Below are 26,855 nucleotides of genomic sequence, written 5' to 3'. Positions count from 1 at the left end.
AGTGACCTCAAAATCAATAGGGGTCATCTACTAATCATGACTAACCTCCATGCCAAATATGAAGACTTTGGGTCATAGGAATCTTAAGTTATTGGGCGGACAAGCTTTTTGAAGTCAAGGCCCCTGTGACCTTGACCTTTGACCTGGTGACCTCAAAATCAATAGGGGTCATCTACTAATCATGACTAACCTCCATGCCAAATATGAAGACTAAGGGTCAATGATATCTTAAGTTATTGGGCGGACAAGAAAAAACCGACGGACGGCCGGACGGACAAGCTGATTCCAGTATACCCCCCTTACAACTTTGTTGTGCGGGGGTATAAATATGAAAAAATGAAAGAATTTGGTAAAAGAAAAATCAAGAACACTAGAAATATTTACTAAATTACGTGTGAACGAGATCATTATTTTTACAGGCGGTTTACCACACTAAACTGTAAAAGAGTTATCGATGCTTGTATATATTGCAATAAAAAGTATAGACACAATGTAAAATCATTAATATGTATTATGATACAATAAGATATTTCTTCCATATGTTTGGGAATTTTTGTTTTCGAAGATTCACAACAAACTTATCAGCTTGGGCATTTTGGTTTGAAATTCTTTTAATTTTTATTTAAAAAAAGTACCCTTAATTGCACAAGTAAAGATAATTTATGACCTACATGTACTTGTTTTGGAAAGGCTCTTAAGCAAAAATTTAAAACAGCAGTCATTTAAATTACCTACCATACAATTTAACATAAAAATACATAATATAGAGTTCATCTTGATTTAGAACATCCACAAATTTTGTTTACCTGTCTTTAAGTCTATATAATTCATTTCAATGTTATGAACAATAAATAAATTCACAGGACTCAAATTTCTGTAAATATCAATCAGACTTTATCTGTAAGATTCAATTAATAGTTTTATGCAGATTTATATTTTATCCTTAACATTTTCCAATATCAACTGTTGGTCAATCACCATTATAAGTAAATTTTTTATATATATTTTTTTTGGTTGGGTTTAACATCAAACCAACACAGTTTTGGTTGTCACTCTTTTGAAATATTGAGTCAATTCAACTCGACAATGAAAAATTGAGCATAATGTCACTTTCAGTATAGCCAGATCAGAACATATTATAGTTCATTTTACTGTATATTAAAAGAAGATAATACATATGAAGAATAAGAGTTAAACACAAATGCCCACGGCTCAGATTCTTGTCAGTAACAATTTTTCAAAAAAATGTTCATCCATTCACTCAGTTATGGACAGAAAAATAGCCAAAAATAGTAAACACATTTAAATTACTTGAGTCATGGTGTTTTGTCATTGTGAAAAATATAAGCTATGACTTGTGATGAAGTTGCAAGACATTGAACTTACCAATAAAACTCAGACAGACGGACCAATGTTTCAATTACTATATTCCCAGGGGCATAAAAATTATATTGCGTAACTATTAAAATAAATCTCAATCAAATCTCAGTTGACAAGGATTAATGGTAACCACATTAAATGTTTCAACATTTTATAAAGATAGGTGGTTATACAATCATTTCCTTTAAATTTGTCCACAATCAGCTATTACAACATCTTTCTCAGTTGTCCCACTTTGACTGCCTACAGCTTCTATTGCCGTGACCACATCCATTCCTTCAACCACTGATCCAAACACTACATGCTTGCCATCTAACCTGTCATAATAATTGTATACATAAACAAGAGAATTGCATTTGGTGTTCATGCTTATCAATAAAGGGCTACCACTCTCAATTACCTGTTTGTATAAATATCATAATTTTAAAAGGGACATTAACTTCTAGAAGTATTGCTTTAAAATAATTGTCTTTTGATTTAAAACTAGGCCTTGTCTAGGTAAGATTCCCTGCAACATTCTGAAGGGCTGTGGCCATTCAATTATGCAATTGTGAAAGACATAAATGAACATTATATCTTTTTATTAGCTCTTAATTAAAACATTGTACTGAACTGACTATTCAACATTAAATGGACAAAATAAATTTGAGCTATAATGTCTTACCATGAAGTCTTTGTCGTGCAGAGGAAAAACTGCGACCCATTTGTGTTAGGACCTGCATTTGCCATTGACAAGATTCCTGAAATGAAATGCAACATTAAACTTAAATCAGATTTTTCAAAATTAGCTTATTTTTCCATACAGTGATATTTCAACCCTCAATTGAGTATTTGTCATGGAGTATTGTTAATTTCAATTACATATACACCAGCCAGACCAACATGTTCCAAAACAAAAATAAAGGAGATAAAATAATAAAAATAATAATTAATTATCAAGTGGTACCAGAAATAACCTGGATAAAAGAATTATCTTGTATAATAAAAGATCCCTATAGCAGAAAAGCGGACTGTTTAAAAAACTTATTGCTGCTTTAATGCAAAGTCATCCTAAGGATATTTTATATGGTTAAGTCTTTGAGGGGTGAATTCAAATATATACCTGGTCCAGTATGCTTCAAAGTGAAGTTCTCGTCTGCAAATTTTTCGCCATAGATGCTCTTACCACCAGTACCATTGTGATTTGTAAAATCACCACCTTGGCACATGAATTCCGGTATTACACGATGGAATTTGCTGCTTTTGAAACCAAATCCCTTATCCCCAGTGCACAATGCACGGAAATTCTCTACAAAAAGGGAAAATATGATTTAGTTCTCCTCTATATTAAATTTTGTAATTAAATGGAAACATAAACATATCAAGGGTTAACAAACATGTTTGTTAAACACAAATGCCCCTGGCTCAGATTCTTGTCGAAGTAACAATTTTTCAAAAAATATTTACCCAATCAATAAGTTATGGACAGAAAAAATTGTCAAAAAATTGTAAACACAGTCTACCCAAGAATGCTACAAAGTTTGGTGATCATCAATCAATTAGTTCTGTAAAAAAAGACAGTTAAAGGTATTTCTATTTTTAGCTTTTTGTGCCAATCAAATTAATATGAGCAAAAATGATAAAAGGATACCTTAGAATGCTACAGACAGAGTTTGGTGATCATCCATCAATTATTTCAGTAGGAGATGATGTTCAAAGGTTTTTCTATTTTTAGCTTTAGCGGCCCCTCAAAGTGGCCAATCAAAATAATATTAGCATACTTGATGACGGACTACCTAAGAATGCTACAGACAAAATTTGGTGATCATCCATCGATCACAGACACTTGGGGTTTGGAGCTCAAAACGCCTTTTAAATCCAAATAAAATGCATATTTGTCAATCCCAGCACATGTACTGATCATATATATAAAAAAAACTTAATATAAGCCGTTTTGAAAAAAATTCATATTTCAACATCTATAATAGTACTTGGATTTTAAAGCTCCAAACCCCAAGTGTCTGTGCTAAAAGGGACAAATGAAATTAATATGAGCAAACTTGATAAAACACTACCTAAGAATGTTACAGACAAAATTTGGTTCTGGTGAGCTTAAAATGGATGGCACAGTTATATAACTGGCAATATCATGTACTTTGAATTGTAAGTGTGAAAATTATGAAGCCATAAGTATGGATAGATAATCCAACTTGCCAGTTTAGGTTAACCATATCAATTTTCAATTGCTGAAAAGAGCAATAACTTGGGAAAAATGGAAGCCATAGTTTAGTATGTTGCCCAGATCACATGTACTTTGTATTGATTAGTGTGTAAATTATGAAGCCATTGGTACAAGTAGAACTTTTAACCTGGTAGGGACAGACGGACGGTTCAATTACTTTATGCCCAGGGGCATAAAAAATGGAGTAATAATTTTCCCTTATTTACGTACCTTTTCTGAAATCTTGTAGTAATGAAATATATCTTTAATCAGCTTATTTGATGTATATAGCAAGTTTGTGATCGAAATTCGAAAACTTCTGGTTGACATTAGTATCGTAGGTAAAACAACAGTCACAACTTTTTTGCTCATATCAGAGATTTTTCCCTTACATTATAATCTATATTCACACCTTTAGTTCAATTGATGTAACTTTTAATAAAATATTTGTTTGTTTGTTTATCTATATGGTTTTTATGCAGATTTTAACACACATTTTGTCATATGTAGGCAGTGATTCTATACCCTGTCAAGAATGAAGAAAACAAGGAGTCAAGTCTCGCTGTTTTAAGTTCTACATTGTAAATAAACATTTGTTCCCAATGTTCATAAAGTGAAATAAAACTTTCAAGCTGAAAAAAATAAATAAGATTTATGATCTCAAGACTTAGTATGATATACATGATGGAAATGATTAAACATACAAGCATTTGATAGTATTGCGGGCAATACAGTAGTCCCCTACCGGTCCCTCAAAAAGTTCTTTAATTGTCATACACTCCTGTGTATTGCCATTTATAATGAATTTGAGGATGAAGTCTGTATTTGAAAATATCAACCACAAAACATAATAAAATAAGTTTGTCTATATCACAGTAATGTGTTCAGTTTCCATGCTTAGTAAGGAAATTATGTTTATACAACCTTGTCATATTATTACGATGTGGGATTTTAAAGTAAATCCTATAAGGAATGAAGAAGTTGGAGTGAAAATACCAGTTTCTCAAAAAAAATCTAAGTTCAAGGGGTCATAATTCTGGAAATAGTCTTGCTAGAGTATTTAACCTTCTCAAAAATGTCGAGTGATAATAAGAAACATATATATGAAGTTTGAAGTAGATACATTAGGAAATAAAGAAGTTATTTAAAAAAGACAAATTTTTTCCCCTAAAAAATCTAAGTTCAAGGGAGGTAATACTGATATTTTTTGTGCTAGAGTTATAAACCTTGTCACATATGATGTGGTTGATGACCAGAAACTTATATTTAAAGTTTGAAGTAAACACCTTAAGAAATAAAGAACATATAGTGAAAAAGCTGAAAAATTTAAATCAGAAATCTTGAAATTCAGGCTATTTGTTGCCATAGCAACCAGAATTTTCAACATAGGAAGAAAAGAAAAATATGTGCATAATCTCCAGACTGCCATCTACCCATATTTCAAGTTTCATAAAAATATTTTCGATACTTTTTGAGTTATCACTGGATCCAGTTTATGTGTTAAATTTGCCATATTTTCAGACTATTTGTTGCCATAGCAACCAGAATTTTCAACATAGGAAGAAAAAAAAAAGACGTGCATAATCTCCATACTGCCATCTATCCATATATCAAGTTTCATAAAAATATTTTCAGTACTTTTTGCGTTATCGCGGGATCCAGTTTTGTGGACGGACGGACTGACGGACTGACAGACAGACAGACGGACGGAGGGTAAACCTAAAGTCCCCTCCGGTTAAACCGGTAGGGGACTAAAAAAGCAAATTCCTATAGGAAGGAATTCAAGTGCACAAGTATGCTAGTACTAGTTATCACGCAATTAGTAAGGCTATAGAAAACAAGAATGTTGCAAAAGGTAATGGATGCTACCCAAACCTACATATCTGTCAATGTATTTAAAAGCACATCATTTGATAAAGGCAAGAAAAGTGTAAAAATATATGTATAGCAGAAGTGTTTAAGCAGACAACCCAATCCAACCCAACCCATCTGCTAGGTACATGACAGGAATATTGCAAGAATAGCTGTAAATTAATTTAAGTAAAATCTGGCACATAAAAATGTGGTTTTAATCAGATTATAAATATCAAAACATTTCTTTGAACTCTCAATACATTTCTATTTTTTTTTCCAGATATGTAGCTTTGAATGGGCCTATAGTCCAAGACCTGATCAAGTGGATTATTAGGTTTTCCTAGACATTTTAGTGTAACTTCTACCAGCCTTTATCTAGAAAAGGTTATACACAGCATTTTTTCCCTTATATAGCTTTAACAGGAAAACAGCCCTGTTCCCAAATATAAATAGACAGTATCCCCCCTCCCCCTGATTTCTGACAAATTACACTAAATAACACTCCAAAAGGTAAGTTTACAAAAAATTGACAGCAATTCTTCCATATTAAATTGATAGCAAAACGCTTCCCTGATTAGGCAAGTGATAGGCAATGCAAACCCCTATACAACCAAATAAAGGATACTGTGAAATCATTTGTATTCGTGGGCATGAAATTTCGTGGTTTTATCAAAACAGGCATTTTCGTGGGTTCTTAAATTCGTGGATTTTCATTTTCTTGTAAAAAAAAAATAAGTAATGGAAAGTAATCTTTCACTTAATCACTGCGCTGTTTTACTTACCCCGTGTATATAACACAGCTCTTGTCAATAAATTTAATCCTGGCCTCTGGCAGTAACACAATTACTGCCGATAATTGACTGCAATTAACACCTTTGTGTGACATGATATGCAGCTCCATTATATGCCCCTATAATTCGCCAATGTAAACATCGCATAAATTATACGACATCTGCCAATTTTTAACCAGCCAGTAAAAAAGTTAACACCCCGAATTAGTCCAAAACTACACACTACATCACATCGACTGTGTAAATTTATAGGCATATAAATTAATACCAGTAAATGGCTCAATACAGTTACATACATGTATGTGTGCATCTAGTGTAAAGACGACGGCTTCTTTGATATTTTCGGAATAGCAGTCACACAAATACATATTGAAAAAAATATAATTAAATGGATCATATAAACACTAGTCGTTAAAAGTTTTATCGGGGATAATTAATGCACTTGGTTCCCATATTTACTCGATTATGTCACGTATTCTGGCTAACACAATCAAGTAGCCTACAACGATCAAGTAGTCCCCTGATGTTTACATGCGACGAACATTTGTGACAGCAAACCGAAGACATACAATCGATTTTTCTTTCAAGTTTCTTAAATATTGCAAAATTAAACTATTTATGGATTTAATTTGTCACTGACCTGATTATAATATACATTCATACCACAAATATCGGCCGGAAAAGCGCCGACGCATGTTGTGATATATGGAACAGAGACATGGTAAGAAGCGTTTGTTGGGATAAAATTTCGTCGGGTCTTAAATTCGTGGATTGACCTATCCACGAAAACCACGAAAATTCGTGCCCCACGAATAATGATGATTTCACAGTACCTAGTTTATTTCATATTTGAGTCAAAATTAAACTTTTTTCCCAATCTGTCTGGTACCAGAACCATTCCGAAAGTAGGGGGTAAAAACACTGATACATAACTAGAACTGTGTCCTAAGGACACGGATGCCCCCACTGACAATATATATATGGTATATAGTGAAAAAATCAACAAAGGGCCATAATTCTGTTAAATTTGGTTGCAGCAAAAATTCCTTTCTTTACTTCCATCTACACATTAAGGTTGTTCATCCCTGGAAGTTTAAGCAAAATCTGCCATCCGGTTTAATGAGTTGCGTTTGGGACGTACGGACGGACGTATGTACTCACAAAATGGTACTTATGTGACTTTTTCTTTGATCTTTTTGGCCATTTTAAGTCACACAAGGCTTAAAACAAGAGGGCCATGATGGCCCTGAAGTCGCTCACCTGTATATAGGCCCCCGGAGCGGGGCCAGTTTAAACCCCAGGGCTTTTATTTGAACAAACTTGGTAGACACCCATTAGAAGATGTTTCATGCTAAACATCTAAGGTCTGGCTGGTCAAGTTTTTTCTTTACACATATAGTTGAAAACAATGACACACCTGGGGCAGGGCCAGTTTTGACCCAAGGGCTTTTATTTGAACAATCTTTGTAGACACTTACTAGAAAATGTTTCATGCTTAATATCTAAACTCTGGCTATTCGGGTTTTTTTCAAAGAAGATTTTTAAATTTTTTGCTATACACATATAAGGAAAATCAATGTCACCGGGGCGGGGCCAATTTTGACCCCAGGGCTTTTATTTACTTTGTAGACACTCATTAGAAGATGCTTCGTGCTTAATATCTAAACTCTAGCTATTTGGGTTTTTTTAAAGAAGATTTTTTAAGTTTTTGTTATACACATATAAGGAAAATGAATGACCCCCGGAGCGGGGCCAATTTTGACCCCAGGGCTTTTATTACAACAAACTTGGTAGACACTCACTAGAAGATGTTTCAAGCTTAGTATCTTAACTCTAGCTATTTGTTTTTTTCAAAGAGAATTTTTTAAGTTCTTGTTATACACATAATTAATAAGAAAAATCAATGACCCCCGGGGCAGGGCCAATTTCGACCCCAGGGCTCTTATTTGAACAAACTTGGTAGACATCCATTATAACATGTTTCATGCTAAATATCTTAGCTCTAGCTCTTTGGGTTCTTTAAAAGAAGATTTTTTAAGTTTTTACTATATGCATATAGGGAAAATCAATGACCCCCTGGGGCAGGGCCAATTTTGACCCCAGGGCTTTTATTTGAACAAACTTGGTAGACACCCATTAGAGGATGTTTCATGCTAAATATCTTAGCTCTAGGTCTTTGGGTTCTTTACAAGAAGATTTTTAAGTTTTTGTTATACACATATAAGGAAAATCAATGACCCCCGGGGCAGGGCCAATTTTGACCCCAGGGCTCTTATTTGAACAAACTTGGTAGACATCCATTAGAACATGTTTCATGCTAAATATCTTAGCTCTAGCTCTTTGGGTTCTTTAAAAGAAGATTTTTTTAAGTTTTTACTATATGCATATAGGGAAAATCAATGACCCCCTGGGGCGGGGCCAATTTTGACCCCAGGGCTTTTATTTGAACAAACTTGGTAGACACCCATAAGAGGATGTTTCATGCTAAATATCTAAGCTATAGGTCTTTGGGTTCTTTTAAAGAAGATTTTTTAAGGTTTTACTATATGCATATATGGAAAATCAATGACCCCCTGGGGCGGGGCCAATTTTGACCCCAGGGCTTTTATTTGAACAAACTTGGTAGACACTCACTAGAAGATGTTTCATGCCAAATATCTAAGCTCTAGCTCTTTGGATTTTTTAGAAGAAGATATTTAAAGTATTTTCTTTCGGTTGATATGGCAACCAGAGTTCTGCATGGAATAAAATTCTTTGAACAATTTTCAAAGGTGACCACCAAAGGAACATTCACATGAAGTTTGGATGAAATTGGCTTAGTGGTTTATGAGGAGATGTCATTTAAAGTAAAAGTTTACAGACGCCGGCCGAAAAGCGATCACATAAGCTCACCCTGTCACTTTGTGACAGGTGAGCTAAAAAGACACACAAGTAAAAACGGAGTGAATAGGATCAAAGAGAATTTACTGTTACCCATTGTTCTCCAAATCACACAAGTACCTCTGGGTTCGTACAGACGGACAACTTTGTGGGGGCATAAAAATGAACATACAAAATATTCAACATAAAACTAGTTATAATATAGCTATCTACTGTAGGACAATCTAAAGGACATGCATTGTTTTGAAATTCTAATACTGAACTTACATACTGTAAAATGTAATTGTTGCCTCAAAATGGTTACCAATCTTCTTTTTTCTTCTTTATATCTCCAGAAGTTAGAAAAAGCCGATAGCAAAAACTGCTACAAGAACTACAACACCAAAGAGCAGTGATTAATCTAGATTTGTGTTCCGCATCAAAGACACATAAATATCTAGAAAGACGCACCGTTTCAAAATATGTGCAAAATCTGATAGTTTATAGTCCAGAATATCATTATCATGATTTTATGTACTGTTTTATCAGTTTAATTTCATCACTTGAATACTTCAATCTGACGAAGAGAATTTGCACTAAAAACGTTAAAATTCCAAGCAACTGTTGCTCGTCTATTTTAATTTGTCCTGACCATTATCGGGGATGTAGAATACATAAGGCAATCAGAGCATTCCTATTGCATGAGCGCAAGTGGAGCAACTGCCTATACCGGAGAAATAGTATTTGTTAGTGTTGGACGAAATGTTTCATATTTGTCACCCGCTATAATTCTATAGAATACTCGATAAGCATCAAAGCATTCTCAATTTTGTAAACCTTAACAGTTGTTTAATGTCTAAAGAGACCAATGTGAAAGTAAAACAAGACTTGCTGATCCAATTAATTTTAGCTGGTGATTGTCTGCAGATCTTTTGAACTATGTCAAAAGCACCTGATTAAAATGTAAATTAATATCTTAATGTGTTTATATTTTAGCTTGTCTATTGTACATGTTTTGACTTTCTTTATCTGGAATAATACAATAACACAGGTAATTTTTAAATGTAAATTATAACTTGATATATGCTCGGTAATATCGAGTCACAAGGAATTTTAGAACGGATTAGAATAAATGATTCAAAAACTTGCCAAAAACGTTAATAAACTCAAGTAAAAAAAAGTCCATTATGGAAAGAGTCACTTTATTTGTATTATCTAAGAGTTTGGTATTTTATTTAAGAAATAATATTTCCCAAACAGTGATTTTATCGCTCAATAACATCACTGTTTGGAGTTCGGATGCGAGGAATTATATCACGAGGGCGTAGCCGGAGTGATATAATGATGCGCATCCGAACTACAAACAGTGATGTTATCAAGCGATAAAATCACCGATTTGGATATATTATTTCGATTCTAACACGACATCAACAAATAAATGTTGCCGTACTTGATAGATAAGATAAAAATTGCGCCTGATTTGTTTCCGTACTTATTTTCCGGGCGTCGGTTTTTTAGTGGTTACGTCACGTGTGTAATGATTACGTCACATGTCTAAATATAGAACGTCAAACTGTGCATCTGTTGCATAATAACACACACTTTCTGTTCTTCTTTGTTCAATAGGGAAAAATGCGGGTTGTGTTAGAATTAACAGTTTGGTATTTCTAAGTGTTTGCATATACACTTGAGAAATAATGTTAATTTAGTATCGAAATTAACTACAACTATAAAATGCATTAATATCACTTAATAAAGATATCTCATAACTGAGCCTGTCAAAAGTCTGTTGTTAAAAATGTATTTCGTCTACTGGAACTCCTTGATTTTGCTGCGGAACTTATTGTTTATAAACATGTGCGTCCTTGTACTCAAAATATTGAATTTCTAGATTAATCACTGAAAAGTCACTCAAAAGGTTAGCTAAAATACAAATTGTTTCAACAACCTTTCTAATGTTGGATGAGAATTAGTAATTTATTTATGTACAATGAGTGATTTTAAAACAGTATTTACTACAGTGATAGCCAGAGGAAAATGAGACATGTGCATAAAAGCTGAAGTTAAAAATTCTACTATTAAATTATTCTAATTATTGTAATGACATGTCATGGTGGGAAGACCTTGCCAATTTTTTTTCTTTGTTTTTAAAATAAGAATAACACAAAGTATAAAATAGGTCTTGTTGTTCCAAGAAGGGTAAAACACTGGGATATTAAAACACCAGAATACTGTTAACTTGTTTATGGTCATATTTTAGGTAACATTCAACCTAACAGCAAGTATTTCTTCATTATCTAAAAGAACTTGTACCTTCAGTAAGGCATGAAAATCAATATTTTATCCTACAACTTTTCTAGACATTTTAATGAAAACTTAAACTGTATGATCAATGTTTTATTCATAGCATAGCTACAAACCATATGTGATATTGACATGAAATCTGCACATTAATCTGTATAGTCTAGTATAGTATAGTTGGTACATCTCCTATGTCCTGCACTTTCGAAAGAAGACTGCCTTACAGGCCAACACTTGCTTTCAAAAGCTAATGAACTTAAAATTGATCAGGATTGAGTTTGCTAGTTATTCACCACTTTAAAAGAAAGGAAAGTTATTGAGTATGTTTTAGAAATAGGACCAATATTACTCAATTAATATAGGAAGAAAATATTGTTTACTAGTGATAAATAGGGAAGTTGTACTTAAGTTTTAACCCCTAACCTGCTGAATTTGCCCAGCTTTAAATTTGAAACTGTCAATTCAAAGTTTTAATGTGATTTTAAAATTAAAGAAAAAAAAATTGAGGTGAAAGCACAGAAAATATGCCAGCTATACTGTGGGCAAAGACTAATCATTAGTTTCCGGCAGGTTCAGTGTTAAGGAATGAATAGATCATTGCCAGCAGAAATTAAAGAATGAAAAATATTATTTCAGAGCAACAGATACGAATAGTTTTATAGTAAAGACAAATTCTAAATGGAAAAGACTTGTAATGTATTCTCTGTTGGATAAAACTGTATAAAACGTATGTTCAAATAAATAAAATGAATCTAGATCTACCCATGATGGGGTAGCTTTCTTTAACTACTTTCAATAAGCAGGCAACACAAAAATCAAGTAAATCTTACAATTGAAACAAAATAATTTGAAGTATTTTAAGATATTTTATTGAAATCATCATAAAAAATCAGTTTCAAAGTGTATAGAAAGTTAGTTCTTTTGATACCATTGAAGGAAATTAATGTTAAGAAAATATTTCATTTGTAAGAAATATGTGTCCACAGAAAGGTTTATATATAATACTTATACGAAGATTATATCTGAATTTGTTAACATAGTACTTAAGCAAATAAACATAAAATTTAAGAAATTCTCAGACTCAATTCTAAACTTTACAATAATAAAATCCTCATTGTCAACTGAATGTCAAAATGAATTAGTTTTTCTCGCAAAAAAAAATGCATAACAAATCAGGTAGTAATAATCTTATTGTCACAAAATTTATCTGTTGCTCTGCTTATTCTAATTAATACAATGCAGCTGACATTTAATCTTGTACAAAATTATATAGGCAAAATGTGGAGTACATGTGTGCTTTAATCATGTATTTGAAAGCATTAGTTACTATAATGCAACATGACATGATTCTTTACCTGGTTCAAATAGGCATGTGTATTAAATAACAAAGTATTAACTTACCTGCAGTTTTAGGTACAACATCAGCTCTCAACTACAAATGCAAAAGAAATATATCAAAATTAATAGTAGTCACTAGTGACAAGTCAAATAAAGAAAGAATAGGGACAATCAATGATAGCTCACAGCCTCACAGTACAGTTCTATATCGTGGCGTATTTTATTTTCGACATTCTTATATTTTTCGACTTTAGCCATTTCTATCCAAATATGTTATGATCTCGCGAGAATTTTTTAACTCCACCCCTTCCGGATGTAAACAAAATGATGCTGGATGCCGCTAAAATGTCAAAGTAACATAACATGGAAATTAGACAGGTAAACCTTTATCACAATATTTCTAATGGTCAAACACGTGTATTTTCTTATTTCCTAAAAATCTGTTGCTAAGAAACACAATAATGAGAATATTATCGCCTAAAAAATTAATTGTGTTTCCATACGTCTGCTATGATCATCAATTCTCCCAAAGGTCACTTGATATGTCAAATTTTATGTACAGGGTGTTCCCAAAAGTTCATTGATTACATAATGTATGCTTAGCGTTCAGACTACTAAATTAATTTCCTTCTTCATTTTTTTTTCAGATCAAGACCCACATCCGGGGCAAATATAGGTCCTACACAGCAAGTGACCTGAATGAAGCTTACAGGACAGTAATAGAAGAAGGATTGCCTGTAGAGAGAGTTGCTAAAAGGTTTAATGTGCCTGTCACAACCCTAAAAGATAAGAGTTATGGGGAGAGTTGATATTGACCCCAAACTATATTTAGTCAAGAGCAGGAAGCTTTCTTAACTGAACATTTGAAAACTATGGCAGAAATTGGTTATGGTTACTCAAGACAGGAGACAATAAATCTAGCCTCAGACTATGCTGTACATTTAGGTTATATAGCTTTCTTGATAGATGGCCTGAACTTAAAGTGAAAAAAACACGTAGCCCTGAAATTGCCAGAGTAAAGTCTGCTACTCGTACAACAATAACAAGGTATTTCAAAGAACTTGATACAGTTCTTAAAAAATACAATCTGAAGTATGAGCCATCTCGTATTTATGATATTGATGACAAAGGATTAAATCTTGAGCACAAGCCTCCTAAAATAGTTGCAGGTGCACACTACAAGGCTCAAGCTGTCACAGCTGGAAGATCTAAAACAGTAACTGTTATAGGTGGAGCCAATGCTTTAGGACACCAGATTCCGCCACATTTTGTTTTTCCTGGAGCAAGAATGTTGCCAGCTTTATTAGAAGGCGCTACACCAGGGTCTCAAGGTGATGTCTCAGAATCAGGGTAGTCAAATACAGAAATATTTACAAATTACATGATTCAGCATTTAGAGCCATTACTGCCAAGTAGCACTAAAGAAAACCAAGTTCTGGTGTTGTACGATGGTCATAAGAGTCATGTTTCTCTAGGTCTTATTGAGTGGGCAAGATCACAACACATTATTCTTTTCGTACTTCCCCCACATTGTTCACATCTATTACAACCTATGGATGTTTCATGTTTTGCACCTTTTGAGGTAGGATGGAATGCAGCGTTTCATCAATACCTGAGAGAATCTGGTGGTCATGTAGTTACGCGCTATGAAGTTGGTAAAATAGCAAGCAAAGTATACACAGCAACCCTCACACCTGTCAATATACAGTCTGCCTTCAAACGTTGTGGTATTTACCCATTTAACTCTGATGTTGTAAGTGATGCTTCTATTGCACCTTCTTTAAGTTTTCAAACTGAAATCACTAATTCATCTGAAATTGTTGATGGTAGTAAAACAGGCCAAGATGGGGTACCAATTGCATCAAATGCTAGGTCATTTCTAGAAAATAGAGGTAGTAAAGTGTTGCAAAATGTTCAACTTGCTAAGACAAGAAAGACTTTAAGTAAGGTTGTTGGAGGGAAAGCGGTAACTGAAGACCAAGTGTTTGATGCAGTTAAAACCCATATTTCAGACCAAAAATCAAATAAGTCAAAGCGTATCAACACCTCTGTTGCTAGTACATCTGGTATTCCAAACAAAAAAAGTCAAAAGACTATGTTGTTGCTAATACTGACTCGGATGTTGAAGAAAATAACATTTTAGATTCTGACAAGTGTATTGTTTGCAGGCGTCACAATGTTAAAGACATCAATTGACAAATTGCCATATTTAACTATTGTTAATTGGGGATGTTGTGACAGGTGTGATGGGTGGGTTCACCTGAGGTTTTGCAGTCCAGTTAGAGGCTGCCTCCATAAAACTAGTGTAAAAAGGTAAATTGTAATGTTTTTGTATTGAAATTTTCAAATTATAAAGGAAAAAGGTAATTTTAGTTTGTGGTAATATGAAATATGTATTTATTTCCTTTTTACATTTTTGCCGACACGAAATGTCCTTACACCGTCGAAAATATAAGAAGCCAGGATATAATCAGGCTGATGCAGGGGGTTTATATATTTTTATTTTATAGCCGATACTCGGTCATATTCCCAAATGAAAATTGTATAATATTTTCCCAATTCACAGGAAATAAATTTCAAATTGAAAGTAACAAAATAAAAATATTGAACAACAAAGTCTAAAATCTTTGAAAATAACGACTTCTACACTGTAATGGTGCTTAAATGTTTTTAGATGCCATCCTAGGCAGTGATTCTTTGCATTCATTTAATCACTGCAAAATTCAAGTCATGCATTTTTTCCCAATATTTAACAAAGCATTGCTGAAATAAATTGGTGACCTAAATCTGAGATAACTTGAGACATATTCAGATATTCTAAAAAAATATTTTTTATATCGAGCATTGGTCTAACCAATATTATGCTCAATAAACAAACAAAGTTTAATAGAAAAAGAAAGAATAAAGATTTTGTGTCATAAGCCCCATTGGGCATTTTCACCAGCCTGATAATACCAATCTATTCAGTCCTTCACTTGACATAGTTGGTGTACCACTGTTGTACAGCGTCAACCGGATATAGCCCCTAAAAACACCGAAAACGAAAGTAGAAAGCTGTACACTGAGTACACCTAAGGTAATGTTTTAACTTATTTCTTCATCATAACTTCATCGATTTTTCCAAACTAAACAATTTTGTGAAGCTAAATGGTTCTTGTTTAAGAGCAATATTTGCTTTTGTCTGCAAATTGAATACTTTGTGTTATCTTGGCGATAAAATGTAGCGTAGTTGTTGATATGTGCAAACGATGTTGATATTTACCACTAAATCAAGCCCAAAACGCATTTGCTGTATCAAAATTCGCCATTTAACACAAACTATAGTTCTCCCTCAACTTAGATTTGAGTTTACACCCTTCAACTCGATCTGCTTTTAACAAAATATGCAAAAATCGGCATTGCCTTGTGTACAGAGTCTAGCAAAGAAAACAAATTTAAGTGAACGGGGTGTTGTAGTTTAATGTACAGGGTTTAGTAGATGTGTACAGTGTCTAGCAGTCAAATATTTTTAAAGTATAGTCTTTTATATTATTTTTAATTGGAAATAATCTCATTTCAGACTAAACATGGGTAGATTAGAGGACGATACAGAGGTATTTGGTAAATAATTTAACTTTTTTGTGTTTTTGAGCCTAACAGTATAGCTGCGTCAGGGCCAAAAAACCCTTCTTTGTAGAGGCCGAATATAGGCTGCTTCCCCAACCAAACTAGCCTATCTTTTCCCCCAGTTTAGTCGTCAAACTTCCCCAGTCTTTTGAAATTTTCCATAGAATTAAGAACAAAATTAAATAATGGTGTTGAATTAAGGTCTTTTACTGCCTTATTAGTATTTCCCAGTGCTTTTTGCTTATCTATTTTTAAGAACTTATTAAAAGTTTGTTAAATTTGAGACCCCTTTCCCCAAAGTATGCCAAAATCATGCATATTTTCCCCAAGAAAAAGGCTGAGGCCCCTTCCCCAAAAATGGTGTTTTGGCCCTGTGCGTTGAATTTGTATTGTCATGCCATCAGCTGAATAGTGTCTTTCGGTATTTATGAGACATTTTGAGGAGTCTTCTGACCAATTCGCTGAATGGAAATGGTCCTAATGGGGATTTATATATACGTTTATACATGTATAACTAGCCTACACATAAGACATGTGGTTGATAATTGATCAGACAATTAAAAGATTATGCACGAGTGTCATTTTATACAAAATGGCATTAGCACTGTCTTCTATAAAACAGTTTTAGTCGCCTTATATAAGCTATTAATCGACTCAAAAGATACTGGTAATAATATGCCGAATAGACTCTTTAAATGTTTCATATCACTCTCAGACCTGGGGTAATCATTAATTGTAATCATTGATTTTTTAATTGATTACATGATTACACTGTAATCATCATGTAATTGATTACCTTGCCCAAAATTGATTAATTTAATTGTAATTAATCAATTACAGCTAAAATTCAGTCAGTAATTATGATTACAATTTGATTGACATTGATTACTTTCAGATTTAACAGGAAATTATTTCAGTTCAAAGGATGCCTTTATTTTACATGAATGATGATACAGTTTAAACTTTTGTTTTACATTTATACAGTAAAAGCCCTTAATTAAGACCATCATCTGGGCTGGGCCAAAGTGGTCGTAATTGTGGGGTGGTCTTAATTGCAAATATTCTTATCATTGCTTACATTCTTTATGACCATGGTCTGTTTTAGTCATTTAAATCACCTATCAAATAAAAATTAATTCTTCACAAAATAAATTTGCTGAAAACTCTAAATTTTACCTTCTCACCTTATTTCATACAATAACCCAATAATAACAGTTTTTCACACCTTGTGAAATTAAGTGTCATGCAAAGCATTCAAGCAGATCATAACAACAAATTTAAGATCTAGATAGGTGTTGACTTTAATGTAAGTGTTCTCAATAGTGGGGTCAAATTTAGAATAAAGCAAATAATATAAACTGAATCAGACATAATCCCCTTCGGACAAAATCCCCTTCGCAAACCCGGACAAAATCCCCTTCGCAAACCCGGACATAATCCCCTTCGTGTTTTTGCAAGGCTGGACAAAATCCCCTTCACTACCCGGACAAAATCCCCTTGTTTCATAGGTTTCTTATGTATTATTGTGCTCCATAAAAATTAATGAATAATATATTATTATATTCCCTAAAAATTGTTGAATAATGAACTTTTGTTTTTTTTATTTATAATTATGTATCAATAGTTTACCTTTATTTAGTTTAGAAGTTTAAATTATCAACTGCATAACACATATTTGATTACGCAATTTCTTTAATTGTTTTAAATTGATAAGTATGAAAAAAAATTTATTAGCCATAATTGTTTCATTGATTGTATAAGTTGATACTTCTAATTGATACATATTATCCATTGTTAAAATTTCTTTTAATGAAAGAGTGATAATTTAATCAACCCAAGATCACTGCACAACTTGATTGTTATGAATGCTTTAACAAAGCAATTTTAATGTGATTAAAATGTGCTTATTGAATGTGCTTTCCTGCTGAAATCTTTCTTTTTATTTATACATTAAGATATTTACCACACAGCATAATGCAGTATGTCGCTCTCATACCCACTTTATAAACCAAAAATTCATCTGAGGGGGATTTTATCCTAGGTAGCAATTTTATGAAGGGGATTTTGTCCACTTCAAAATTTCACACATGAAGGGGATTATGTCCACCCATGGAGGGGATTATGTCCAGATATACAAAAATACATGAAGGGGATTTTGTCCGAAGGGGATTATGTCCGTACACCCTTAAAAGTGAATAAGCGGTTGTTCTTAATTCTGGATCATGTAACCATTGACATGAAGAACCTTGTAAAAATAGTCTTATTAAGGGGGTGGTCTTAAGTAGGGATTCTACTTTACATTGAATGTAATCAATTATCAATCAATTACTCTCTTAAAGTAATTGTAATTCAATTGATTACAGAGGCAAGTCTGAGTAATCAATAATAATCAATTACAATAAAATCTGAAAGTAATTGTAATTAAATCAATTACTGATCAATGTAATCATCCCCAGGTCTGATCACTCTGCACACTCTGTACATTGGTATGGCATTGTTGAATTGAAAACATAAAATACCATTATTGTCATCATCGTCATCATCATCATTGAATAGTCATCATTATCATTATAATTTTAAGAAAAAGCAGCATTATAAGCGGCAGCATTGTATTTATTAAACAATATCGAAATCACAAGTGAGGTCACCCGAGTTTGACTGCAAAAAAATATGAAAGACTTTATAGCCACAAAAGATAAATCTAATGATGATCCTAACTAATCAAGGCGGATATTTTATCAAAGCTCATTAACATATGTTTTTTTTTTCAATAAAGTCTTAAGACCAGTGAAATAATAACCCAATATAACAAGTTTAGATCAAGCATAACCAAAACATGGTTTGAAATTGTTTAAGACAAATTATAGAATTTGCTGTACATAATATACTACCACTATGGAATGAAATTGTGGTCTTTTGAGTTTTACGATTTCCCTATTAACTTTAGTCACGATTAGCAGGACGGAAACTGTTTACTGCAATTAATATACTTGTTGCGTAACATGTTTACAATTTAAACATTTTCATCTTTTATAAAATTAATATAATTCACTTCACAATCCCTGCTCCCGACATTAATTGTTATTTCTTCATCAGCGTACGTGTATATGCTCTGGTACTGAATTTATTTTACAGAAAATGACATTCCCTTTCCGACTACACCCCGTACAATCGCTAACAGTTTTCCATCTACACCCCGTACACATCCGTGCTAGACTCTGTACACAAGGCAAGGTCGTTTTTCGCAAATTTTGTTAAAAGCAGCCCAAGTTGAAGGGTGAAAACTCAAATATAAGTAGAGGGATGGCTATAGTTTGTATTAACGGCGGAATTCGATACAGCAAATGCGTTTTGGGCTGGTTTTAGTGGTAAATATCAACATCGTTCGCAAATGTCAACAAATACGCTACAATTCATCACCAATTTAACAAAAAGTATTCAATTTGCAGACAAAAGCAAATATTGCTCTAAAACAAGAACCATTTAGCTTCACAAAATTGTTTAGTTTGGAAAAATCAATGAAGTTATGATGAAGAAATAAGTTTAAACATTATCTTGGGTGTACTCAGTGTGAAGCTTTCTACTTTCGTTTTCGTTGTTTTTAGGGGCTATATCCGGTGGACGTTGTACAACAGTGTGTACACTATCAATTTTTCAGTAAACTCCTCGAAAAATGTAACACTTAGTGGCGTTCAACCTAAATATAATCAAGGGGAATAATCTGTCGTTAGCTCGCCTTCCTCTAATTTATTACCAACACAATAAAATGTAAAATCGTATTTCAATCATTTTGTTGTAAGAAAGTTGAACACTATGAAAATGTTGAAAATAAACAAAAATAAATAAATACTAAATAATGATAATGTAACCAAATATCGAACTATTTTGTATTCACGCAAAAATGGCTTCCAGGAAGCCGGTAAAATTCGATACACAAATTAAATTTTATTTCCATGTGCAAAAAGTAAGGTTCTTACCTCCATGACAATTCTACCGGCTGGCTTTCCACCAATAGTAATATCAAAGAAGCATTTTGGGTTTGCCATAATTGCTTTTCTTATTTTCCTTTTTTCTTGCCACTTTTTGTTCACTACACTGTAGCCTTGGATGAGCGCGAAAGGACGAAGCGTGAGTCACGGCCTTGAACTTTCCTTCGGTAAGCAACGGAAAATTCCGCGCTACTCACGGCGTGCAGACGTAATAAACAAAATTAGCATTCGTATGTATAATTGGCTGTGACTAAAAAAAGGATTGGAGCACCACACTAAATACCGTATTCCGGTATATACCGGACAAGGCGCTTGAATGATAAAATGCTAAAATCTTGTCTTTTTACCCAACGGAATGAACTTAAACAGGTCTAATTCAACTTGTCACACCGAATCAAGTACGATAATCAAGGAAAAATGTAAAATTCGGTGAAAAAAACGATATTTGTCTATTTTGTGATCATGATTTCTGCAAGCGTCTAGAGGTACTGCTCCAATCCTGTATTGAGCTAAATCCTGTATAATTTCTGCGAAGACTAATGGAATGTTGAATAAAACTTTGAACTTTGAACTTGAAAAAATTCTTATTTTTAAAGGAATAGTGTTCCATAACTCCATACTAGAATAGTAAAAAGTACGTTTCAAATAATTTGTTTTAGTTCGTTTATGCATAATGTCTTTTTATGTGTTGATCTTAGTAAGTAAGTTTTATTTTGAGATAACGGAATTAGATTAGAAATATATGCTGGCGTTAATTTATTCATCGCTTTATATACCACAGGATCTTTCAAATAGAATGGTCTGGAGACAGATCAATTTTACGAAAAATGCTGTCTCAGTTGAGTCACGTGATTGGGTTATCTACCGACCGTGATATGGCATAGCACATCACCATTCAAAAATCAAATTATAAGATAATGTTTTGTTAAATCAATCAAAAAATTACTAAAAGCTAACTCTGACTACATTATATTATCAGTTTTTTCTTTAAAAGTAACAATTTTATAGATTTGCAATGAAATTAGAAATTTTTCGTTCCCGGTATCAAGGTAAAAATCTACTGCTCATATTTGAAAATAGGTCCGAGTTTCATGAGCTTTTTTAAATTTATGCATTGTTCAATGACAAAATAGAAACTGTTTTTACAGAGAAAGGATGTTATTAAATCGTATCATGTAAAAATCTTATAATATTTCACGATGTTATTTGCAAATATTTGATGTTTAATTTGGTGCATTTCTATTTGAAAGACCCTGTATACCATAATTCCAGAAAAGTATTTACATCTAGATGGAAAAGATAACCATTTCATGTTTTGAAACATTTCAAGAGAATTTGTTTTTATGGGTTTATTTAAAATAATTCTGGCGGTTCTTTTTTGTAATTTTGTTATTCTATTTAGATCTGATTTGTTACATTGAGACCAAATAATACATTCATAATCAAAAGTAGGGGCAATGTAAGCGTTATAAAATAATTGTTTCATTTCATGTGTAAGAAATATTTGAATTCATTTCAGCAGAGATATTTTAGAAGCAAGCTTAGAACACGTTTTGTCAATATGTGTTTTCCAAGATAGACAGTTATTAATATGCAATCCAAGTAGCTTTTGACAATGAACATAATTTATACTCGAATTCTCAATATGCAGAGAAATATTGCCTATGTTATTTATCTACGATAATAAAAAAAAAACAAAAAACAAACACTCACTCACCTACATTGTATATTGTTTAAATTGTTTATTTACACTATATATGGGTATTTTTGGATATAATCATTTGATAGAATTTTAAGTTCCTGTGGTGGAATCAAGAATATCGACTTTTACTTCAGTTAAAGAGCTCCGTAAAATGGTATTGCACGGCCGTGCATACTTTATATACTTACATAATTAGAGGATATTGAACGAGTTCAATAAATTCAGTAATGAACTTAAACGAGATGAAAGTTAAGGGCACATTATGCCACAGAAACAAATAATGTTTTACTTCTTTAGAAAGGTCAAAAATGTTATATAATGTTAAAATAATGGTTTTAGAGAATTTTTCATGCTTGTCACCTGAAGAAAGTAGCGATAATGTGAAATAATTTGTCATAAAAGTAGAAAAATATAAAATTGTGTTCTGATTGCCAAAAAAGCAACATATGAAAAAAAATGGTTCAGGTAATTACCCAATTAGTTAATTTATGAGATACTATAAAAGTACACCGAAATTAAAAAGCTTTTGAGAAATAAAAATAAAATCATTTATGAAGCAAAATGGGCCTTTAACAAGGCAGTTTGAAAGACAGCTATATCCCCGTCCGCAGTGAACATGGCAGTGGATTTTTAAGTATAAACTGACAAAGCTCAAACTTGCAATTTTGTTTACACAGGAGATTTCTGCTTTTTTGGTTAAAAATCATGTAGGATTCCAATATTACTAGAAAAATGTCTTGCTTTTCAAAACAGTCTCAAACTAGAGAGAAATGTGTCCATAGGACACTTATGCTTCCCACTTCATTTTCTGGCACAAATTGCTGTTTGTCTTTTCATTGCTACATGCAAATTGTGATGACACATATTGTATCCATTCTTGTATTTGACGTCAACGGTTACTGTCCCCTTTACCCTAGTTTTTTAAATTTGGCAACCCTTTTCTGGTCCCTCTCCCCTACAACTTTTGTCCTGCGTTGGCCTTTAAAGTAATTATCTTTTTTATTTTTTCTGGGTTTTCTATTATTTCCTTTATTGAATAATTTATAGTGACGATCCATCCGTGCCTAGCCCTTGTGTCCTCCCCTATTTGTTTGGTTTCCTGCTGGTCTCCTTGCTAGTGTTCCTTAGATGCTGACTTTTGCTAGGGGATGCGTTCAATGAATATCGCCCTTCCTTGTTGATCTTAGTTTTCATAAATCAATAATTTGTGGCAGTAATAGATCCCTGTACCTGAGCTAATTTAAATGATTGTGATGCTAGAGCCGCCTTTATATTTAATTGAAGAGTTTTTGTGGGTCTGACCTGGGGACAGAAAAGGGTTTTACAACGCTAAAATGATCATATATGACACGCTAATGTTTTTAGATTTCTCACATCATAGCTTGCAAAATGTCCTACTATAATAGAACGATTTATCCATTTAACACAAGTTTGGTCGTTTAGCATGATAATATTGTTGTGTTTATTGTATTTTTACTTTTTTTTTAGTTTGATGGTTCCAATACTCCTACTTGAATAATGTTGAATCACCCTTGAGATATATTGCTTGTTTTTTAACTTTGTCTTTTGACATCTTGTCTGTCATAACTTCTGATCCCCTTTCAAAATTTCATTTTGTATATTCCGCCCATTGTTTTCTCGATTAAACACGGATGTTTCTAAATTCAAAATTTCACTATTTTCATGTTTAAATGTTGATCTCTGCTTAAGTCGGTGCTAGGGGGCGTGGACGGTAGTTTGCACTTGACAGTACCGTCCATGAACAGGCTCAATCAAACAGAGCCTGCAACATTTTCAATTTTGTTGTTTTGGACTTTCCTTAGGGATTCTTCTTTTCTCAATTTGACTGACTTCGGAACCACATAACCTGGATGTCAATGTATTTACCGTCCAACATTATACGAAATTACAAAAAATCAGTCTCGGACCAAACGTCAACCATTAGACGATGGAAAATAAATCACCCAACAACAATAGAGGAACTGATGACTGGTTTTTTGTGTCGCCTCTACGGAGTAGTGGTGACATAAAGGGATCACTTCTCCGTCGTCTGTCTGTCTGTCTGTCTGTCCGTCCGTCACAAAACTTGTCCGGACTACTCCTCATAAACTACTGGTGCAATTTCATCCAAACTTTACAGGAATGATCAGTACCAAGTCTAGCTGTGCATATTATCAGCATTTTCCGGTTCAATGATTTTTGTAAGAGTTATGGCCCTTTAATAATTTTTATTTTTAAAGTTTGTCCGGACTACTTCTCTTATACCACTAATGCAATTTCAATGAAACTTTACAGGATTGATCTGTAGCTCAAGTCCTTGTGCATATTGCACGGGTTTTTCGGTTGAATGATTTTTGGCCGAGTTATGGCCCTTTGATAAAAAGGTGTTTTTTTCTGTGTGTTGCCAGATACACAAAAGCTTGTCCGGACTACTCCTAATAAACTACTGGAGCAATTTCATCCTAACTTTACAGGAATTTATGTCGCCACTACTTCGATCACTTCTCCGTCTGTCACAAAACTTGTCCCAACATGAAATTGGCCATCATGAGGCGACACATGTGATCACTGATCGCTCTTGTATTTTATTGCTACAATAATCTACAAAAAAAGAAATAATAAAAAAATAATAATCTGAAATAACCTTCAAAAACGATCTTCTCCCGTGTTGAAAAATGCCACATGTATTTTCAAAACTATCCCGATTTTGACACCACTATCGTGGTGTTGAACATTTGTGTTTCTAAAACAATATATGAAGAATAAGGTTACTTAATTTTTTTATCATGCAAGTGTTCTTAGTTTGCTTAAAAGATTTCATAATGGAGGAAGATACCACCCTTTGCATGCAAAGGGAACTTGAAAACAGAAAATTTCAATAAATTTCAACCTTCCAAATTTTTAATAATCTATTAATTATAAAGATTCATAAATATTTAAACACATTTTTATTATGTAAAATAACAAAGCCATTGTTAAAAATAGCTAACCAAGTTTGCTTAACGCGTTTAGAATTGTTAGAGTTGACAAACCAACTAAAATGAAGGTAAAATGAACAAATTGAACAAAACATTTCTGCCTGTTAAAACAAAACAAAAATGACACATGATAACATTGTAGCAGCAATAAATCAAAGATAAATCAAAGAATAAATCAAAAAATAAATCAAAGATACACTCTTCAAAAATCCGAGATGGCTGCCAATATCAACAAAGAAAACTAATCTGATTTACTAAAAGATCCTGTAACACATTTTTTTTTGGTTTTATAATTATCATAAATATAAATCGCGCGTAAAAGGAGGGGCAAACTGACTCAAGGCATTCCGCTCCTGCACAACAATGCGCCAGCTCACACATCCCAAGTTGCAATGGCTGCTGCAACTAACTGCGGCTTTGAAGTTCTTCCCCATCCCCCATTTTCTCCGGACTTGGCCCCCTCTGACTTCTACCTGTTTCCGAAACTGAAAACCAAGTTTCGTGGTAGACGTTTTGGAAGCAATGAAGGTGTCATGGAGGTTGTCAATGAGTTCTTTAGGGACCAAAATAGAGGGTTCTATTTTGAAGGCTTAAAGATCCTGTTACACAATTTTTTTATTGCTTTATGTCTTAAATATGATGCTCCAATTAAGATTTATCAATATTGTAAGTTCCAAAAAGCATTATTTATAAAGATATTACCGAATTTAACATTTCATGTAAATAAAGGGAGGTAATTAGAAATTTATTTTTTATAATGTCTAAGTTAAATTTTCAAAAAGAAATTAATAATTACATATAACGTGAACAAATATTTGCAGTACATATTTTACATGTTCTTCAATGTTTGAAAATTGTTTGATGAGCATAATTATATACATAAATAAAATTTCACTTAAGTGTGGTAACAACCTCAAAAAAATATTCCAAAAATAAGAGAAGCAAATTTTATCTAACCTTCTTTAAGATGTATTTGCAAACACTTATTGATTTATAACAAAATGTCATTGAGCTGAGAACTGAAGTTGTTGCCGCTTCAGACAGCAATGCCTGAAAAGTCCATCTGCACACAAAGTAGTTTTTTATACTAATGGCATCGGACATGTCACCGTTTCACTTTCTTTTAGTGTAAGTTTTCACACACAAAGTAGATACAATTCACTATTTAGTGTAGATATGAGTCTAAACTCATACAGACAGGTGTTATGGGGGAAATCAATATTTTTACGGAAAGTGAAACCGTGTGTTTAAACAATCAGATGTTCGAGTGGTGTCACATTACGAAAAGGACAATGTTTCTTTTTGCCAGGAAGCATTCTACGGGTACCTTGCTAGAATGAGCGGGTTGACTTACTTTATTATAACTGTAATGATAATGAAATATTTAAAATGTTGTGGAAGAAAAAATCTTGACTGCCAATTGTATTGTAGTTTATTTTAATTTATTATTTATTTTTTGCTCCACGCAGATCATTAAATGCCACGTTGGGCATAACTTCTTATTATATATAATAACGTTTATTAATTTTGGAACAACATTTAAAAACTAACCATGACTCAAGATCTTATAAAGTATATACACCACATTTCCATAAATACAGGCTTACTATGTTATATCAAAATAACGTTGGTAAAATTTTGAATAGTATTTGTCGATCACATTACTACATGCTCTAGCGAATCTTATCAGTTGAGCAATATAATTCATATAAGAAGTAGCACGGGGTAATCTTCTTACAAGTAAGGGAAATTCATAATATTAAGATGTCATCAAAATATCGAAATTTACCATCCAAAGCTTCGATAACATCTTGATAAGTAATAGGTACAAACTCTTCATAACAATATAAAACAAAT

At 32.9% G+C, this 26,855-nt stretch overlaps 1 protein-coding gene across 4 annotated transcripts in view; it reads right to left on the bottom strand.

The window, feature by feature from the left end:
* The window catches only part of LOC132736762 (peptidyl-prolyl cis-trans isomerase-like), a 44,786-nt gene extending 24,315 nt beyond the window's left edge, over positions 1 to 20,471 (bottom strand). The window contains exons 1-5 of one of the 4 annotated variants that reach the window (XM_060723971.1): positions 20,307 to 20,470; positions 12,787 to 12,817; positions 2,483 to 2,668; positions 2,045 to 2,120; positions 849 to 1,697 (exon numbers count right to left, since the gene is read on the bottom strand). In XM_060723971.1, coding sequence (XP_060579954.1) covers positions 1,565 to 1,697; positions 2,045 to 2,120; positions 2,483 to 2,668; positions 12,787 to 12,817; positions 20,307 to 20,375 — 495 coding nt within the window. In that variant the 5' untranslated portion in view covers positions 20,376 to 20,470 and the 3' untranslated portion in view covers positions 849 to 1,564. Of the gene's footprint in view, positions 1 to 848; positions 1,698 to 2,044; positions 2,121 to 2,482; positions 2,669 to 12,786; positions 12,818 to 20,306 lie in introns of those variants that run through there. The other 3 variants (XM_060723974.1, XM_060723973.1, XM_060723970.1) reach the window with 3 other exon arrangements.
* Between the last annotated feature and the right edge of the window lie 6,384 nt (positions 20,472 to 26,855).

The sequence above is a fragment of the Ruditapes philippinarum genome, unplaced genomic scaffold, assembly GCF_026571515.1.
Source record: "Ruditapes philippinarum isolate M1 unplaced genomic scaffold, ASM2657151v2 ctg1457_1_1_1_1, whole genome shotgun sequence".
Taxonomy (NCBI): domain Eukaryota; kingdom Metazoa; phylum Mollusca; class Bivalvia; order Venerida; family Veneridae; genus Ruditapes; species Ruditapes philippinarum.
Note: the sequence above shows the minus strand (reverse complement) of the source record. Positions and strands in the feature narration are given on the sequence as shown.